The sequence below is a fragment of the Acomys russatus genome, chromosome 16 (assembly GCF_903995435.1).
Source record: "Acomys russatus chromosome 16, mAcoRus1.1, whole genome shotgun sequence".
Classification (NCBI taxonomy): Eukaryota; Metazoa; Chordata; class Mammalia; order Rodentia; family Muridae; genus Acomys; species Acomys russatus.
The window spans coordinates 12,878,347-12,896,933 of NC_067152.1; the positions used below are offsets into that span (position 1 = coordinate 12,878,347).

The 18,587-nt window shown below is 40.3% G+C and overlaps 1 protein-coding gene across 1 annotated transcript in view; it reads right to left on the reverse strand.

The window, feature by feature from the left end:
* The window catches only part of Brip1 (BRCA1 interacting helicase 1), a 124,083-nt gene that overhangs the window by 4,169 nt on the left and 101,327 nt on the right, over positions 1–18,587 (reverse strand). Inside the window, exons 16-17 of the mRNA XM_051158202.1 lie at positions 10,536–10,648; positions 7,497–7,579 (exon numbers count right to left, since the gene is read on the reverse strand). Of these exons, the coding sequence (XP_051014159.1) occupies positions 7,497–7,579; positions 10,536–10,648 (196 nt within the window). The remainder of the gene's footprint in view (positions 1–7,496; positions 7,580–10,535; positions 10,649–18,587) is intronic.

Sequence of the window (18,587 nt, forward strand, 5' to 3'; positions counted from 1 at the left end):
TGTGCATGTGCATGTTATACACATATGAGTGCAGCCAGTGCACTCATGAAAGTCAGAGGCCAATACTGGGTGTCTTCCTCTATCATTCTCCACCTTAGTTTTGAGACAAGGTCTCTCCTCACTAAACCTAGAGCTCACAGCTGTGGCTACATCAATCGGCCAAAGCAAGTCTCCAAAGGCAGCTTGTCTCCTTCCCTGCATTGCTGTGTCCACAGATGTGTGCGCCCAACGCTGGCTTTCCCATGTGCAGAGTCTGCACTCAGGTGCCCATGCTTGAACAGCGAGCATCCTACTTACTGAGCCATCCCCTGGCCCTGAACAAAGAGCTTTAAAAAAACACCATGACGGTGTAAACTGAAAGAAGTAACCTAAACCACTATGCTATAATTTCAAATATTTTTTTTTCTTTTTAAACAAAGATTTATTTATTTACATATATGAATGTTCTGTCTTCCTGTACCTCTGCAGGCCAGAAGAGGGAATCAGATCCCATTATAGAGGGTTGTGAGCCACCATGTGGTTGCTGGGAATTGAATTCAGGACCTCTGGAAGAGCAGTCAGTGCTCTAAACCATCTCTCGAGCTCTTAAGTTTTTCTTTCGTGTTCTTAAAATAGGATTTTTTCTGAGTTATATATTTTTGAAAATTAAATTTAAATTAAAAATTGCCATTAAAATTAATTTATGCAGCCTGGTGTGGAGGTGCAAGCCTTTAATCCCAGCACTCAGGAGGCAGAAGCAGGTGGACCTCTGTGTGTTCGAGACCAGCCTGGTCTACAAAGAGAGTCCAGGACCGCCAGGGCTATTATACAGAAAAACTTTGTCTTGAAAAACAAAAACAAAGCAAAACAAAATTAATTTATGTATCATGTTAGTATTACCAAAGCATGGAAACACTTTATAATTTAAGAATGTCTGAAAAACAAAATTAAAATAATTCAGAGGTTGGGAAATATTTGATTCAAAACATTAATAAGTCTGAACTATGAAATAAAATATTTGAGTTTTTATTTTATTTTTTTAAAGAAAAGCACTAACATTAGCTTTATTTTGAAAAAATGGTATCAAGTGAAAATTTGAAACTAAAAAAAATTTAATACGATGGGTTTTCATTTTGACCTTTTTATAATCAAAGAAGGTCTTTTCAGCACAAGGCCTGGTTGCTGGCCTCTAAACACTTGGCAGGGTCTGAGCTCCACCTGCTGTCTAAACACTAGTACTTAGTGTTTCTGCTTTTACTGAGGTGCTGCTTTGTTAAGACACAGAAAAGTATGGAAGAGACCCAAAGCCAACATTTTCTGCTTTAAATCTTGACAGCTCCTTGACAGCAAGCATATTTGTGGTATTAACTGAATGGACTGTTGTCACTGGGTAGAAATCACAGCCATGCAGTATCTGCCCATTGGCACTTTATCTCCTTTTAGAAAATATTTGATGAATATGAACTTTATTTTGTGTGTATGTGTATGGTATACATGCTGCAAACTGCATGTATGCCTGTATGTGTGGACACTGGAGATTGCTCTCCATTGTGTTGTTTGGACAGGGTCTCTCCCTGCACCCGAAGCTTGCCAGTTTGGCTATACCACAGGCCAGCAACCTGCCCGCCTCCCTTCCCAGCAGTTACAGCAGTGTTACCCCCATATCAGATTTTATGTGGGTGCTGAAGATGTAAACTCTGGTACTAATGTTTGCAAGATAGGCACTTACCAGCTGAGCCATCTTCCTTGCCCTTTAAGTAAACTTGAGAAGAATGGAAACATATTTAAAGGAACAAGCAAATAAATATAATAGCAAACTTGGAAATCAATCAATCAAGCAGCCAAAACTCACATAAGTTTAAAAATTTAGTGTTTTTTGAAAAATTCATTTTTGGGGAAGAACTCTCTTTGACAACGGTAAATAAAATATTGCTACATTATTAGGTTATGTATCACATTCTATAAAATCAAAAGGTAATAAATGGTTTAATAGTTGATGACTTAAAAAAAAACTCTCAGTCATAAAGAATTTTTACAAACACATGAGAATTCAAAGACTAGTTTTCCATTAGTGGGAATTGTTCATGTCCGATCGCACGATTCAAATTCTTATCCCAATTACTCATCTTTAAAATGAAGCAACAGAGCTCTGGCTCAGTCAACGTAGTACTTCTTGACAAAGATGAAAGCCCGAATCTGGTCCAGAGAACTCAAATAAAAAAACTGGGAAAGATGGCACACAGTTGTGACGCCAGTGCTGAGGGAGGGAAACATGAAGATCCCTGGGACTTGCAAGCCGCCAGTCTAGCCTAATGAGTGAGACCCAGGCCAGTGAAATTGTTTTAAAATCAAGCTGGCGCCTTCTGAGGAACCACACCTGAGGCTGACATTCATGCACGTGCACACACATGCATTTGTATCCCCATGTGTGCGCGCACACACACACAAATAATAAAAATAGAAGCCATTAAATACAAAAGATTTATGATGGTAGAATAGGAAACCCCAGATCCCACGTTCCTCCTATAGAAACATGGATCCAATAATTCATGGACCAAATCCCTTTATGAGAAATCCAGACACAAGTTACAAAGTTCTGGAACCCAGGCTTGCATTGACACAAGCAGGAAAATGTGTGGAACCTTTCACCACAGTCCCTATTTTGGAGACTGGGAATGAGGTCCCTGGAGACTAGAGAGTAGGCCCAAAGTTCTGAAGCATTTGCTTCCATTCTGTCTGTCCTGAAGTGCTGACATGAACAGGTAGACTCACGCCCGGAGACTACTAAACACAAAGGCTGCTGCCCTGGAATGACAGTGCAGGACACAGAGACAGAGGCTGGTATAGCCCAGCGGTACTTCAGGAAAGAGACTAGTGTGTGGTGGATGCTGGCTTTTCGCTGCACTGCGTAGGACTAGATTGTCTGAGTCATCAGGGAGCACCACAGGATATGGCAGAGAGGCCACTGGGAACAAAAGAGCTGGATGGGGAGCACGCTGCGATGACACAAGAGACCCTGATACTCAGGGAGGAAACCGGGCAAAGAAAGAAACTAGGCATCTCATTGGGTACCTGCACAGGGAAGTCCAGAGAAAGTGGATCAGAACAGAAGATCTGAGGGCTACCAGAGCCTAGCATGGCTCATGAGTGAAGGTCTTTCTGTGTGAAGCTGGTGGGTAGTAGGTACACTGCGAGGTGACTGTTTTATCAAAGGTGTAGAGACCAATACAACATTACAAAGACACACGGGGCATAGCTCTATCACAGAAACAAGCTAAATTTAAAATTTGAGAGCAGGAGGAGAAAGGGGAAGGGAAATAAGAGAGAACATATGAGAATTAATCATCAAAGAGATAAAGAATGGAAAAACAAAGCAAAAAAGAGAACCAAACTCTGGAGCAGAAGCCCTCACCCACTAGAGGGCACAATCAAGGATCTGATCAGGCAGAGGGCAAACCCTAACAAATTCTAAGATCATCTGAAAATACCCAGCAGAGCAAAAATGAGGAAAAAAAAAAAGCAAGCAAATCTGAGGGAGTTATGGGACAACCATTCATCAGAACAGTGTATGCATTTGGGGATTCCTAGAAAAGGTGTAACAGTTAGGAAGCTCATTTCTAGAAAGGTCAAAGGAGGATCAGGAATTTGAGTCTAACCTTGGCTACCTAACAAGTTTAAAGCCAGTCTAAGTTACTTGAAGCCCACAAAACCAAACAAATACAGGCACACAGCTTTAATCAGAGCACTCTGAATTTGAGGGTAGCCTGGTCTACTTAGTGAGTTCTAGGCCAACTAGGGCTGCAACGTAAGATCCTGTCTCAAGCAGCAAAAACAAAACAGAAAGTTTGGTAACGCAAAATGGGTTCATGCTTGTAATACCAGCATTTGGGAAGCCAAGGCGGACAGATTGTAATAAGTTCAGGGCCACCTTGGGGTACACAGTGAGTTCTAGGTCAGCTTGGCACAGAGTAAGGCTCTGTAAAAAAGCAATAAAATAAAATAAAACAAATATTATAATCAAATTGTGTAAGGAGAAAGCAAAAGAAAAGTTAAAGGCAGCAAGAGAAAAGCAATCTGTCATATGCAAGTAAACTTCCAAAGGCTATGAATGGACTTCCCAGGAGAAACGTCACAGGCTACAAGGGAATCAGACGCTGAAAAGAAAAGCCCCAAACTACAGACTAGGAATGCTATATCTGGCAAAACTGTCTATCAAACTACAGATGAAATAAAGACTTTCCCAGATTGACAAAGGCCGAGGGAGTCCATGACCACTAGATCTTCATAAGCAGTGAGGGATCCAGTAACACACGGAAGTGTAGCTTGCCAAAAAAGGGTAAATGCATGATGGCTACCACATACTTAAGTACAGTGATGACAGCTCCTTCCCTCCAGTGCTGAGGACTGAGCTCAGGAGCCATGGATACCAGGCAAGTATTCGACCACTGAGCTACATCCAAGCATCACAAATCCCTTTTAATTTTGGGACAGAACCTAAAAGATAAAAGTATAAAAAATAAGATGCTGGAGAGATGGCTCAGAGGTTAAGAGCACTGACTGCTCTTCCAGAGGTCCTGAGTTCAGTTCCCAGCAATCATGTGGTGGTTCACAACCATCTATAATGAGATCTGATGCCCTCTTCTGGCATGCAGGTGTACATGCAGGCAGAGCACTGTATATATAATAATAAATAAATCTTTTTTTAAAGTATAAAAAGTAACAATCAGTATAAGATACGTAGATTGATACATAGTTTTAAAAGGGATAATTTGTGACTTTAACATAAACATTGGTGAAAGGAAAATAAATGTGTGCGCTGGGGAGATGGCTCAGTGGGTGAAAGTACTTACCATACAACAGTGAGGGACTGAGCTTTAAGCCCAGAGCCCATTTAAGTCAGATGAGCACTCCTAGTGCTCCTACAGGGATAATGGAAGGCAGTTAGGAGAATCCCCAGAAGCCCTTGGTCCAGCTAAACTGGTGTACACAGTGGGCAACAAGAGAGACCTTGATGCAAACAAGGTAGAAGGTGAGGACAGATATCACAGGGTGCATTCCAACCTCTACATATGCATGCTATGTGTGTGCCCACGTTCACACATGAACACATCACCCATACACATTACACACACACACACACACAAGCAAATATTTAGTAAAGTGGCAAATGTTGTGTAGCTCATTAAGGTACAGGATGTTCTATGCAGTAAAAATTTTCATTTATGTTATAGGAATATGATTTTATTTTAATCTCAAGTGAGTGATATGGGGTTGCTTTAGATTTCCCACAGCAGCTCTGGCAGGGGTATGATCTTGCCAGCTGAAGATAACTTTTTTTTTGGGGTTTTCAAGGCAGGGTTTCTCTGTGTAGCCCTGGCTGTCCTGGACCTGCTTTGTAGACCAGGCTGGCCTCGAAATCATGGGGATCCGCCTGCCTCTGCCTCCTGAGTGCTGGGATTAAAGGCGTGCAAATTCTGGGGACTTTTGGGAAGGCATAAATGTGAGAACCCCAAGAGGGCCTTGTTGCTGCTCCCTGCTGCTGCTTTTGCTCATTGCTGAGGGCTGTTTGTTGCTGGAGATATCCTGACAACGAAGACTGGATTTGTCCCAAAGAACTCGACACCCCTGATCAGCAGGAAGTAGTCTAAAGAGATCTATACCCCCTTCCCCCTCTATCCTTCTTTCTATCCTACCTAGTGTTGGGGGCTGGAAGGGATTGGGGTAGAGAAGGCTGGAGATGAAAGAACCCAATAAAGTAGCCAAAACTCCCTTTATAGTGGTGACCTCTCCAACCATAAAATTATTTTCGTTGCTACTTCATAACTATAATTTTGCTACTGTTATGAATTGTAGTGTAAATGTCTGATATACAAGATATCTGATATGTGACCCCTGTGAAAGGATTCTTGGACCCCCCACCCAAAGTGGTCATGACCCAAAGATTGAGAACCACTGTTCTAAAGGGAGGTGAAAGATTTCTATACACTCCAGAAGCACATAACTCAAAGGCTTCTTGAAGCTCCTGAACCTGACCAGCTGCACCAGTCTCCTCCTCCTCTTCTTCCTCCTCCCCCTCCAGCCCCTCCCCCCTGCTCCTATCAGTGTACAGAAGCAGTAAAGACAACAGAAAAATACTATCAGACCAGCCGAGCTGCCTGGAAGAGGCAGAGACTGGCTGAGCTGCCCAGAGAAGCAGATTCCAGCCAATCTGCTTGGAGGAGGTTCAGACCAACTGGGCTACCTGGAAAAGACACTCTGCAGTCTGTTGATCTGCCTGCAGGCTGAGCAGTGAGCTCCGGGTTTAAGCTTCTGCGGGCTGTCACCCTTGCTGAAGTGGGCTTTGGTCGTTGAGTCATTTCCATTCCTGCAAGTAACCTAAATAACTGACTCCCTAAGTTGGATTTTGGTAGTATCCTTACTGCGGCTTACTGTTGGTTCCCTATCTGGGGTGAGTAGATGTTTGTCTGTATCTTCCCAGGAACAGTGTCACAACCTCAGGATACACAATTAGCACACACACACTAAACTGTAGCTTTCCCTTATGCCTAATTTCATTTGTTTGCATATACATGTCCTGTTTTTCCAACACCTCTTTCTTTTTTGTTTGTTGAGACAGTGTTTTGCTAGGGAGCCAAAGCTGGCCTGAAACTTTCCATATAGCCAAGCCTGGCCTAAACTTGAGTTTCTCTATCTGAACCTCCTGAGTGCTGTGATTACAGCTGTGCACTATTGTGTCTGGCCTGGGGATCTCTTGGTTTTTTCTGACAGGGCTTCTCTGTGTCACCCTTGCTGGCCTAGAACTCTCCTTGCAGAACAGGCTGCCCTCGAACTCACAGACATCCACCTGCCTCTGGGATTAAAGTTGTGTGTCACTACTAGATCTTTATTCTTAACTATAAACAAAAATTTACTGAAAATCCATTCTAAATTAGCCTAAGCCCAACTCTGAAAAAAAATCATAGAAGGAAAAAAATATGAGGAAACATTCAAAATATTGCTTTCCATCGGTGTCTGCTGATCTAGAATTTACATATGATCCAGAGACTTCACTCTTAGATATGACAAAGAAGTGTCCACTCATCATGTTCGCTGTGGTGCCTGTACCCAACAGTCAGAAGCAACCCAAATGCCCACTTAGAGATGACTAGAGAAATACACCCTGCACACACTATTTATGCTCTCATAGACAACAAGGAAGTCTCATTGGATGCTTCAAGACGGAGGAATCTAAGGACAGTACACTACGTGAAACATGAGAGTCACGAAGGACAAACACGGCGGTTGCTACTGTATGGGGAGGGTGAAATCGGGGTCCTGACTGTCAACCAGCGTAGTTTCAGTTATTAGGACTACAAGCTCTATAGACCTAGTGTACAATATTGTTTACAGTTAGTATTATATTACATACAATATGTACTACACAAATAAGAAGGTCTCAGGCGGCTTTTTTTTTTTTTTTAGCTACTAAGGAAAAACAAAGCCTATTGGAAATTTTTACTTTAAACTGAGACTCTTACCTGATATATAGCGCTTCGGGTTGCCATTGAAGCGGTCGTCCACCAGAATAAGAGCTCCCCAATCATTTTTGTGTCTAATACACCTACAAAAAAATAAAAATAAAATAAAGTGTGTATAAAACATTGAAAATAAAGCCAGATTTCTGGAGGGATAATTAAGAAAATGGTGTATCAGCTATTTGTGACTGGAATCAATTCAGTCAGCTAAGTCATTTAATCGCTCTACTGATTTTCAGTGTTAAAAACATGATGTCTGTCTGCCACTGTCCCTCTTCTCCCTGTGTGTCACTCTGAAGTTTGACGTTTTTAATCCTCCACTGGGACGGGATTTTGAGAGAATGAAGATAATAAATGTTTAACATTTACGGCTTGAAAATTTTAATTTCATATGACATTCTTCTCTGATGTTATTTTAAAGTAAGCTACAGGTTCTGGCCAGACAGGAAGAAGCTATATCCTATCAATACTATAGAAGGGTGTTGAAAACCAATAGGAAACCAGGCAGATCTTTTTTGGATCCACTTTGTATCTAAAGTAGCTTTTGGTAGAGATATTTAAATTAATAAAACATCGAAAAGTTTCATCTCTTCTTTTCTCATTGTTTTCATACTGCCTTGCTCAAATGAATCATGCTCACTTGAGAGATATTATACTTTAAGTAAAGCAACTAGTGAGAAAACTCTTCCTTGTGACTCAGTTGTAAACCACCTGGTATATTTCAGAAGGCTATTATTATATTTCACAGACTTTATTACTCTAGATAATTATAATGTCCATGTAGCGTAGCCTTTTAAAAATGACAATAAGGGGAGATAACTCAGTTGGTAAAACGCTTATGGGGCAAGCATGAGGACCTATGTTCAGATCCCCAGAACCTACATAAAAGCCAGGATGGTAGCACACTCTGTGAGCCTAGTGCTGGGTGGGGCTAGGAGCATCCTGGGGCTCTCTGGCCTTTCTCATCCACATTCAGAGAGAGACCCCATCCAAAAGACACAGCAGAGAGTGGCAGGGGAGAACACTCAATGTCAGCCTTTGGTCTCCACATGGGTACATGCCCCTCCCCCCCCCAAAGGGTGCTTCAAATTATAAACACACTTATACCAGTTAGCACATACAAGCTTTTATCAAGTGATACAGAACATCCATTTGAGTGTTATCTTTTTCATTAAAAAAAGAACTTTTATTATTAACAGTGTATGTTCTTTGTGAAAAATTGCCATTTGCTGAGAGTATCCCTGAAATTCAATAAAATGACAACACAATTAATAACACACCGAAGGCACAGTACTGTATGCTGATATTTCAAGTGCATGCCTTTCGTGGTACTCTGGAAAAACAGGGTTTGAAGCTTTAGAAGCTGGCTGGCAATACAGGACAGCAGCAAAGCAGCACACCTTAGGTTTCCCACCAGTCACCAAGCAAATCTGAAGCAGCCATGTCACGCAGAGACATAGGAGGTTGCTGAGATGCAGGCGTGCACATATGATGGGAACGGACACATAAGCAAGCTATTACCTGATGCTGAGATATACGCCACAAAAGAGATAATGTACACCTGCTCGCTAGGGTATAGATAACTCTAAGTGAAGAAATAGAAGGCACCATGTAGGACGTGATTACAACCAGGTTGTAACTGTTACTCTGCCACATGGAAGCTTTAGTGTCAAGGCAGAAGAAAGTCATGCCAGCCCATGATAAGACTTAATAGTGATATATTTACGTCTACTGGTGAAAATGATAGTGGACAGAGGTAGGGATTACGGGTGGAAAAGCAAGTCTGTGGTTTTAAAAGTGCAGGTGGGGCTAATATGTGAAGGGCCAATAAATAATTATGTGACCCCAGCAGGGTAATTTAGTTTCAGATTAAAGGTTGAAAATAAAACAACAACAAAAAAATTAAATTATGAAGTTCCAACCTGCGTTGTTACTAGGTGTTGCCAACTGAAGAACCAAATGTGATAATATGTACAAAGAGTTTATAAATCATAAAGAATGCAAGTGGGACTCATACTTCACAAGCTTTCTTGAAGTTCAAGGGTTTTTTTAAATATTAAAGTAAAAGAAAAATCGATGGAGGCAAAACCACTTATTTTTATAAGTATAACAAGGAAAAGTCAAGAATTTAAAAATATGTGTTCAAGTTTTCCTAGAAACTATTAGTTGAATATTGCAATTAAAACAAAAATAGGCAGTTATCAGGAAGAGAAAATGAGACACTTTAAGAAAAACACGAAGTGGAACAGGGTCCCAGTAAAGCGGGGTGTCCAGAGAGAAAGGGGTGTCCAGGGAGAAAGGGGTGTCCAGAGAGAAAGGGGTGTCCAGGGAGAAAGGGGTGTCCAGGGAGAAAGGGGTGTCCAGGGAGAAAGGGGTGTCCAGGGAGAAAGGCAGCAAGACAGCAATTCACCCAGTCATTGGTGAAGGGAACACACAAGATTCTAAAATTGTGAGCAGCATGAGTGACGTGCTCCAGGAATCAATCTACCTAATGTTCTATGTAATTGTTTTCATGTAAATGCATGCAAACACAATCTTGTCAGTTTTTTGTGCAATGTGAGTGTACGTGACACCTGAGCAAATTCTTTTCCAGATCTGTTTGGGTCAGATAAGGGTTAATTCCAGATCTCCTGGCTGAATTCCAAATATGTCAAATTGTCCTCCTGTCATGACTCTCCTACGTTTATTTAAATTACCTGAACATCTTATAGCGTCACTAGGAAACAAAAGTTTGCATGGATAATTACAATGTCACCTACACAGAATACTAATCTTTAAACTAGTTTGCACAAAATCTACTTTGTGTTTATAAACTGGAAGTTTATGTCCTACAATAAAATTTATTTTTGAAACAATAATTTAAAAGGTTACTCCATAGGCTGGAAAGCATAACGTGGCTCAGTTGGTAAAGTGCTTGCCACAGTTCTTAGCTGTCATTTCTGACATCACATTGACTTTTAAAAGCAGCAAATGTTACTTCCTTTTCTTGGGCACAGACAAAATTCACAGACAGTAACAGTGGATCCATTTTACTTTACTCACCTGCCTAGAGCCTGATTTAAAGCTCTGTATGCTTGAATTTCATACCACTGACGTCCTGGCAAAAGACCTCTCAATTCTGAGTGGTGGTCATTGTATTGTCGTTTTAGTTCAACCTAATAATTTAAACATTAAAAAAATGTAGTAGATAAGTAAAGCTTATTTTAAACATCATATAAATATCTAAAACATTTTACATTTTATTTAGAGTAAGCATTTTGTCTTTCACTTCTGAGTTCCTTCAGTTCATTCAAATCTTTCTCATTTTTACATTTCTTCAATTTTCCCATGTATAAATTATTTGTGAGAACACAATAAAATCCACACATCCTCAGTGTATAAGTCTGAAACCATCCATGTAATTATAATACAAGTCATTCCCAACACTGCTATCTTTTCGGTTGGTTGCCTTCTTATACTTCTGTTGTGGCAGCCCACAGACTTGCTTGGTTTTGCCTTTTCTGAAACCTGAAATAAATGTTATTAGACAGTATATATTTGTTTGTGTCTATACTGACTAAATAACACATTACTTTGGGAATTCATCCATATTAAAATACATAAATGAAACACACACATATTCCATTTATTTGTATACACAACATATGTAGTGATGGCATAAATGTGAATAGCCCCCATAGGCTCATATATTCGAATGCCTCCACACCAGGGAGCAGAACTGTTTGAAAAGTTTAGAAAGATTAAGAGGCGTGGCCTTGTTGCAGGAACTGTATCACCAGGTGTGGGGGTGGGGATTGGGGTTGGGGTGGGCTGGGAGGTTTCAGCCTCTCTCTGATTGCGGATTAGGATGTAGCTCTCGGCTCCTTTTCCAGCACCACAGCTGCTTGTTGTCACGTTCCCTGACATTATGATAATAGACTAAGCCTCAAAAACTATAAACAAGCCCCCATTAAATGTTTTCTTTTATAAGAGTTGCATTGATCATGGTCTCTTCATAGCAAAAGAACAGTGACTAACACACACACACACACACACACACACACACACACACACACACACGCCTATGCTACATTTTTTTTCCTAGCCTCACGATCCTTGCTTTTTAAAAAACTTTTTGAAATTGATTCTTTGTGAATTTCACATCACGCATTCCAATCCCACTCATCTCCCCATCCCTTCATAAACCCTGCCCTTGAAACTCCTCCCTCTAAACAAAAGAACTCATCTTGCCTCGGAAGCTGCAGTGTGTCACACAATATACCCTTTTGTCCAAACAGCCTCACGTGCAAATGTTCATTGCAATAGGTCATTGGTCTGGTTCAAGGCCTCTGGCTTTTGCCACATCTTCTATCCTGGATCTTTACAGAGATCCCTCTCAGATATCTATTGTTCTGTGTCAGGGATATCCTTCAGCTTTAGCTCTGCTGGACTGGCCCCTTCATGCATAGTTTGTAGTTAGGAGATGTTGGGGTGGGCTAACTCAAAGCCCTGGATCTGGCTGGCAGCTGAATTGGTCTGCATACCAGCTCTCCTGCACCCACACCACCAGGGCCAGCTCTCCCACACTTCCTGGTGAGGGGCAGGGTCAGCTCTCTTTCCATACCCTTGGAGCAGCTCACCCATGTCTGTTCCACTAGGGCCAGCTCTACAGTCAAGTAGACATGTTGAGTCAGTTGTGAGTCTCTACTCTGTAGGTACTGCTCTTCTCCTTGGGCTAGAATGCAGCTCTGAGAGTCAAAGAGACTCACGCAGTCGTCAGTTTTCACAAGGAAAAGAAGGTACAGGCCCACTGGCATCTGGGTTTGTTACTGGCTCTGTTGATAGTGTTATTCACCATTTCTCAAGAAGCACAAAAGCAACAGCCTTTGCCTCTCCAGTTCTGCCTCCTTTCACAGCACACAAACCACTTGGCTTTTCTTTGTCTTCCACCCACTATCTATTTGCTTACTCTCTTCTCTTCTATCACTCCTCCACCTACTTGCTCGAGTCCCAGCCCAGCCCACAGTGCTGTCTCAGTGCTTCCTGGAGTATCTGGGCTGTCATGATCCTTGATTTTTAAATGGAATAGTTATCTCATTTATATTTAATGCAGTTACTGTTATAATCAGCCTTAAGATCACCATATTGCTATTTTCCCCTATTGTCCCATCTACACATTTTTTGTCAATTTTTTTCTAGTGTTTTCATTGCTAATTTTTCTCCTTATTTTTTTATTTAATGTGTATGAGTGTTCACAGTGTCCTTAGAGGACATTCAGTTCCCTGGAACTGGAGTTACAGATGTTCTAAGTCGCCATGGCAGTGCTGGGAATTGAACCCACATCCTCTGGGAGAGCAGCCAGTACTCTTAACTGCTAAGCCATTTCCAGTATCTAGTGTTTCCATTTTTGTTTTGTTTGTTTTGTTTGGTTTTTCGAGACAGGGTTTCTCTGTGTATCCATTTTTGTTTTTAGAGATTGCTCTAGACCAGTGGTTCTCAACCTTCCAAATGCTGCAACCCTTTAATACAGTTACGCATGTTATGGTGACCCCTTAGCCATAAAAATTATTTCATTTCATCATTAACTATATTTCTGCTATTGATTTGAATTGTAATGTAAATATATGATATGTAGAATATTTAATATGCAACCTCCAAAGGGGTCATGACTTACAGGTTGAGAACTACTGTTTAGAATTTACAATGCACATCTTAACAACACAATCTAGGACAGGGCAGATATTAATTCCCTAAATTACATCCCATATTGAGGCAGGTATCCTATACCGCTTCTAATGATTTCTATCATGCTACCTCCCATCTATAATCCCAAACACTTGCTAATTATCATCATCTGGGCCAAATCTCCATCCATGCCAGCCATGTGCTTCTCCTCCACTTAATCCATGGCACAGCCTCTTCCTTCCTCCCCAATACAATCTACCTTAAATATAATAATAATTATATTACTTCACAAATGGCATACTATAATTTCTTTTTAAGTATTTTTTTGCCATTTTAGTGTTACAAACACTATAAGCCATAACACATTCTTTTATGCTATTAAACAATAACACTTACCTTAAATTATTTTTAAATTTTAGAATGTTTAGATTTACACAAAAGCAAATAATAAGTATAAAATTTTCATATGCTTTGTACTAAATTTCCTCCAATATTAACACATTAAATTACTATGGTACGTACTTCAAATTCAGAAACAAGTATTGCAATATTGCTTTGATCTACGCGCTTTACTCAATTTTTTACCTTTTGTGGTAATAAATATCTTTTTTCTCTGTGTATCTTTACAAGATTACTCACATATTTACCATTTCTAGTATTTCTTGTTCTCTTCTACAGATTTAAGTTTCCAATGACAACAAAGCATAATGACACATATGTGTGAAGATGACATGAGGAAGTCTATTGCTTTTTGTGCTAAACTAGACTACTTTTAAAAGGATTCTGCTCATGAGTGGTGATGCATGCCTTTAGTACCAGCACTAGGGAGACTGGTATCTGTGAGTTCCTAGCCAGCTAGGACTACATCGAGAGACCCTACCTCTAAATAAATACAATAAATTTAAAGAGAGAGAGAGAAACATTACTTAATACAGGTTTGCTGGCAATCAATTTTAGCCAGCCTTCCGTGTGTGTGTGTGTGTGTGTGTGTGTGTGTGTGTGTGTGTGCACGCGCACATGCATGTAAAAGTATAGTGACAAAATATGTCACTTTAATATGTAGCCCAGGTTGGCCTCAGCCTTCTAAGTGCCGAGGTTATAAACTATATCTTCATTTTTGAGCAAAGAATTCCAAACTGACATTTTTTTCCTTTCAGCATGTGAAGACAGCACTAAGTTACTCTCTGACTGGTGCTGGTTTGGATGCAGTTTGCTGCTCTTCTTGTCCTCTGTATGATGTCTTGCTTGCACTGAACTGTGGTGTACGTGTATGCGGCTTCTGCATGAGTGGACGCTGGAGGGCCTGTGGGTTTGTGGTTGCCATTACATTTAGAAAACGTTTACCATTACTGTGGTTTTTTTTTTCTGCTTCCACATTCTCTCTTCTTCTTGAACTCTAATTACACAGTTATTTACCCACTTTCTATTGCTCTACAATGATACGAGTACTCTGTTAAGTTCTCCTAGTTTTTTCCACTCTATTTTTCATTTCCAGTAATTTTAAATTTTGTGTTCAAGTTCACTGATCTTCCTTAGACAGCATCTAACTGACCCAGCACATTTGTTTTTGTTTTTCCCAGTACATTTTTTCATCACAATATATCTTTCCATATCAGGGCATGCTACAGAAGCATTTTTAAAATGTTTTATTTCTCTTTTATTATGGTCACAATTTTCTCCATCTTCTTTGACTATACAAAAGGTTTATTTATTTAATTTTATGTATATAGTGACCTTCCTGCATGAACACCTGCAGGCCAGAAGAGGGCATCAAATTATGTGGTTGCTGGGAATTGAACTCAGGGCCTCTGGGGGAGCAGTCAGTGCCCTTAACCTCTGAGCCATCTCTCCAGCCCACATTAAGATATTTTAATGTCCTTATTTGCTGGCTTTAACATGCCATTTACTGTTTCTAGTGATACACTTTCTCTACACTAGGGGCTGCATTTTTCTCTTTGTGCTAATTTTTGATTGGCTACCAGCACTTTGACTATGACATCAATGGATATTTGCTTTTGTCACAGTAATTTTAGTAGTGGCGTGTTTTCTTAGGTTCAGACAGGTTACTTGGAACCAGCTGATTCTTTTGAGCTTATTTTCAGATGCAGTGAGAACAGCCCTAGAGCAGCCTGTGGTCTAGGCTAATTTATCTCCGGGGGGGGGGGGAGTGAACTCTTTTATGTCCAATGCCCCACATATTATCAGCTGCTCTCCACCCCATGAGAGCACAAACTAGTCTCAGCTTTTTATAAGGCTAAGGAACTGTCCATGTATTCCTTCCCTGACCTCAGGTGGTTTCCACTCATGTCTGTGCCAATCACTATTCGTGCAATGGTTTAGGGTTGTCCCTCTGCAGATATGTGGCTCTTTTTCCCTGCACAGTCCCATCCTTTCTGGTACTCTGCCTTGCAGATTCTCACTGCCATGAAATCTTTCTCTGCACCTCAGTGACATCATTAAGTTCTGGCTTTATCCTTCCCACATTGTGTACTGTGGCCTGGCACTATCTCGCTTTACTGTCTATTTATTGGACCCCGTGTTGAATATCTAAAAACAGTGTTCCATCATACCATTTGCTTTTCTATTTCTTTTAAGCAGGTGGGTTTATTTAGTGTGTTATCCCTTGAACTGCACTTTGTATTAAAACATTTAAAGAAAACTGTGCCCACTTAGACAGAGCTGCTTAATATCTTCTGCTATGGGACTGACAGTATCTTGTCCACCTTGCTTATTATGTATCCTTGCATATATCTTACTGTAAACTGCACGGAGTGATTGATAACTTTGCCATTTGAACCCCTTTCACCCACAAGTAAAGACACTCTGCTTAGGAGAGTTATTGAACATTTAAGTAACTCTTCCTAGGATAGGAATTTGGCCTCCAGCTTGTCCACCATTAGAGCTTGAAGGACAGATTTGTGCAGTGTCTGATAGCTTTGCGTTATGCAAGTTCATAGCCTTTAACCCCACTGCACAACATCACCAGCAATAAATTCATTTCTGTAAGTTAAACTATAAGGAAAGTTTTATTGAATGGGATTAAAAAATCCAAAGTTAATTGTAAAGAAATCTATGAAATAACTCCTGACTGATGTGTTCAGTTATATTTAGACAAACACTTATTTAAGCAGTGTGGTGCTAATATATGCCAATACAGAACCTGACAAACCAGGCACCAGAATATAGAGCAGGATCTGAAAACAGACCACTGTGTATTTGGCACTACGAAGACATAATTTTAAATCAGTGAAAAATGGGTAAAGTATTAAAAACTGTTAGGAACAACTTTTGGAAAAGTAAAGAAACACTTAATAAAGTTACAGCTCCTTGTATCATTTATACAGATACATTTAAGACAATCTGAGAAATCTATTCTCAAATTTATTTATTTATCAAATTTATTTATTCTCAAGAATGCACAATGAACTGTTTATAACCCCAAGTGTGGGAAAGGCCACCCTAACCAAGCAAGCCTACAAAACGAAGGCCACAGGGTAAAAGCCTCGAACAACTAAGCAGTCTGGTCAGTCTCTAGCTGAAGGTTTGATGGTTAGTGTTTAGGGTGACTCACCCATGGTTGACCAGACAGCACCTAATTTAGGTTAAGAATAAATGAGACATATAAATGGCCAAAGAATGCTTAGGGATGTTGTGATTGAAAGACTGGTGACAGCTACAATTATAGTGTAACCCACGGACAGCCCTCTGATACATCAAAAAGGCCGTGTGCCGTATTAGCAATAGAGGCGAGTCAAAGTTATGCTCCATTTTAAAATCAATCCCAATAAAAAAGTAAACCAAACTGACAAGGTCCACAGGAGACAGTTTGAAAATAGAGTGTTTTTCTGAGCTCTCAATAACAAATCATTGCTGGGTGTGGTGGTGCACCCCTTTAATCCCAGTACTCAGAAGGCAGAGGCAGGTGGATCTCTGTGAGTTCAAGGCTAGCCTGGTCTACAAAGCCAGTCTAGGACAGCCAGGGCTATTACATAGAGAAACCCTGTCTTGAGAAACCTAAAAAACAAAACAAAACAAAAACCAAATCATCAAATCATGCCTACGTAAGTTCGAGACAGTCAGATGCTAACTACATTGCCCATTTTTTTTTTTTAAATTCACTATTCCACAGACGAGAACAGGACTTAAAATCTCTATAATGTACCATCCATAAAGTCTAGTTTACAATTAAAAATTACTAAGGGCAGCTTTGAGGATGACAGACAAAGACTTTAAAGCAGAAATTGAAAACATTTAAGTATAAGCATAGGGACCTAAATTTGAAGTGTACACACACACACACACACACACACACACACACACACACACACACGAAAATAAATAAATCTTAAGAAAAAAGACACACAGTTTAATGACTATCCTTTAGATAATCTTGGCAGAAGAGTGAAAATCTTTAATTTAAAAATGTATGTGTGTGTATACATGTGTGCACTGCAAACATGTGAATGTATGGGTTTGCCCACCTGCACACATGCATGCACAGGCTATAGCAAGACTTCAGTTTTCCTCTATTGCTATTACTATTTCCTCTATGGAACAGGGTCTCGTACTGAACTGAAGCTTGCTGTTTAGGCTAGACTGGCTGCTGATATAGCTCTTGGGATCTGCCTGTCTCTACCCCACAATGCTGAGACTGCAGGTATGCGTGTCCATGCCCAGCTTTTTAGGTGGATCCAGGGATTCAAACTTAGGTGCTTGCAGGACAAGCACTCTTACCCAAGGAACCATCTCCTTAACCTGGAAGTGCAAGTTTTCCAAATTCAAATGGAAATTGAAAAATACAGTAACAGAGAGGATCTCACTGGATGGATTTAGTGGCTGCTAGTGGAAGGCAGAAGCATTAGAAAGAGATCAGAAGAGGCAGTCAGCAAGCAAGCACATCAGTAAGAACACAATACATCAATGTGTACTGAAAAGACATTTGTGTAAGAATCAAAGCCTATCATTCGGTGACAGTCTAAACAAACCACAGAGTTAAAATAGTACCAGTGCATTTCATACAACAAGCCATGGGCTGGCAGGGGGCAGCTCAGCGTGGTGTGCTTAACTGTTGGTTTAATTTCCAATGCTATTAACCCCCACACTGCCATGTGCCTCATTAACTCTCTGTTGTTTAACCTTTATATCAACCTAAGAATGAACTGCTTTTTAAAAACAACAACAAAAATTTCTCCTTAAAACAATTCAAGTTTAAAATATTTTAGTGGACAGCTGTTCCTCCATACAGATATGTTGTAAACAAATGGAGTCATCCAACCACTGATGGAAAATATCCAGAGCAAAACAAAAACACCCCGGGGCTCTATAACTTTTTAGTCATTATTCCCTAAGTCATGCAGTAAAACAACGACATAGCATTTACATTATACTAGGCATTGTGAATAATTTAGAGATGATTTAACGTCCTCTGGA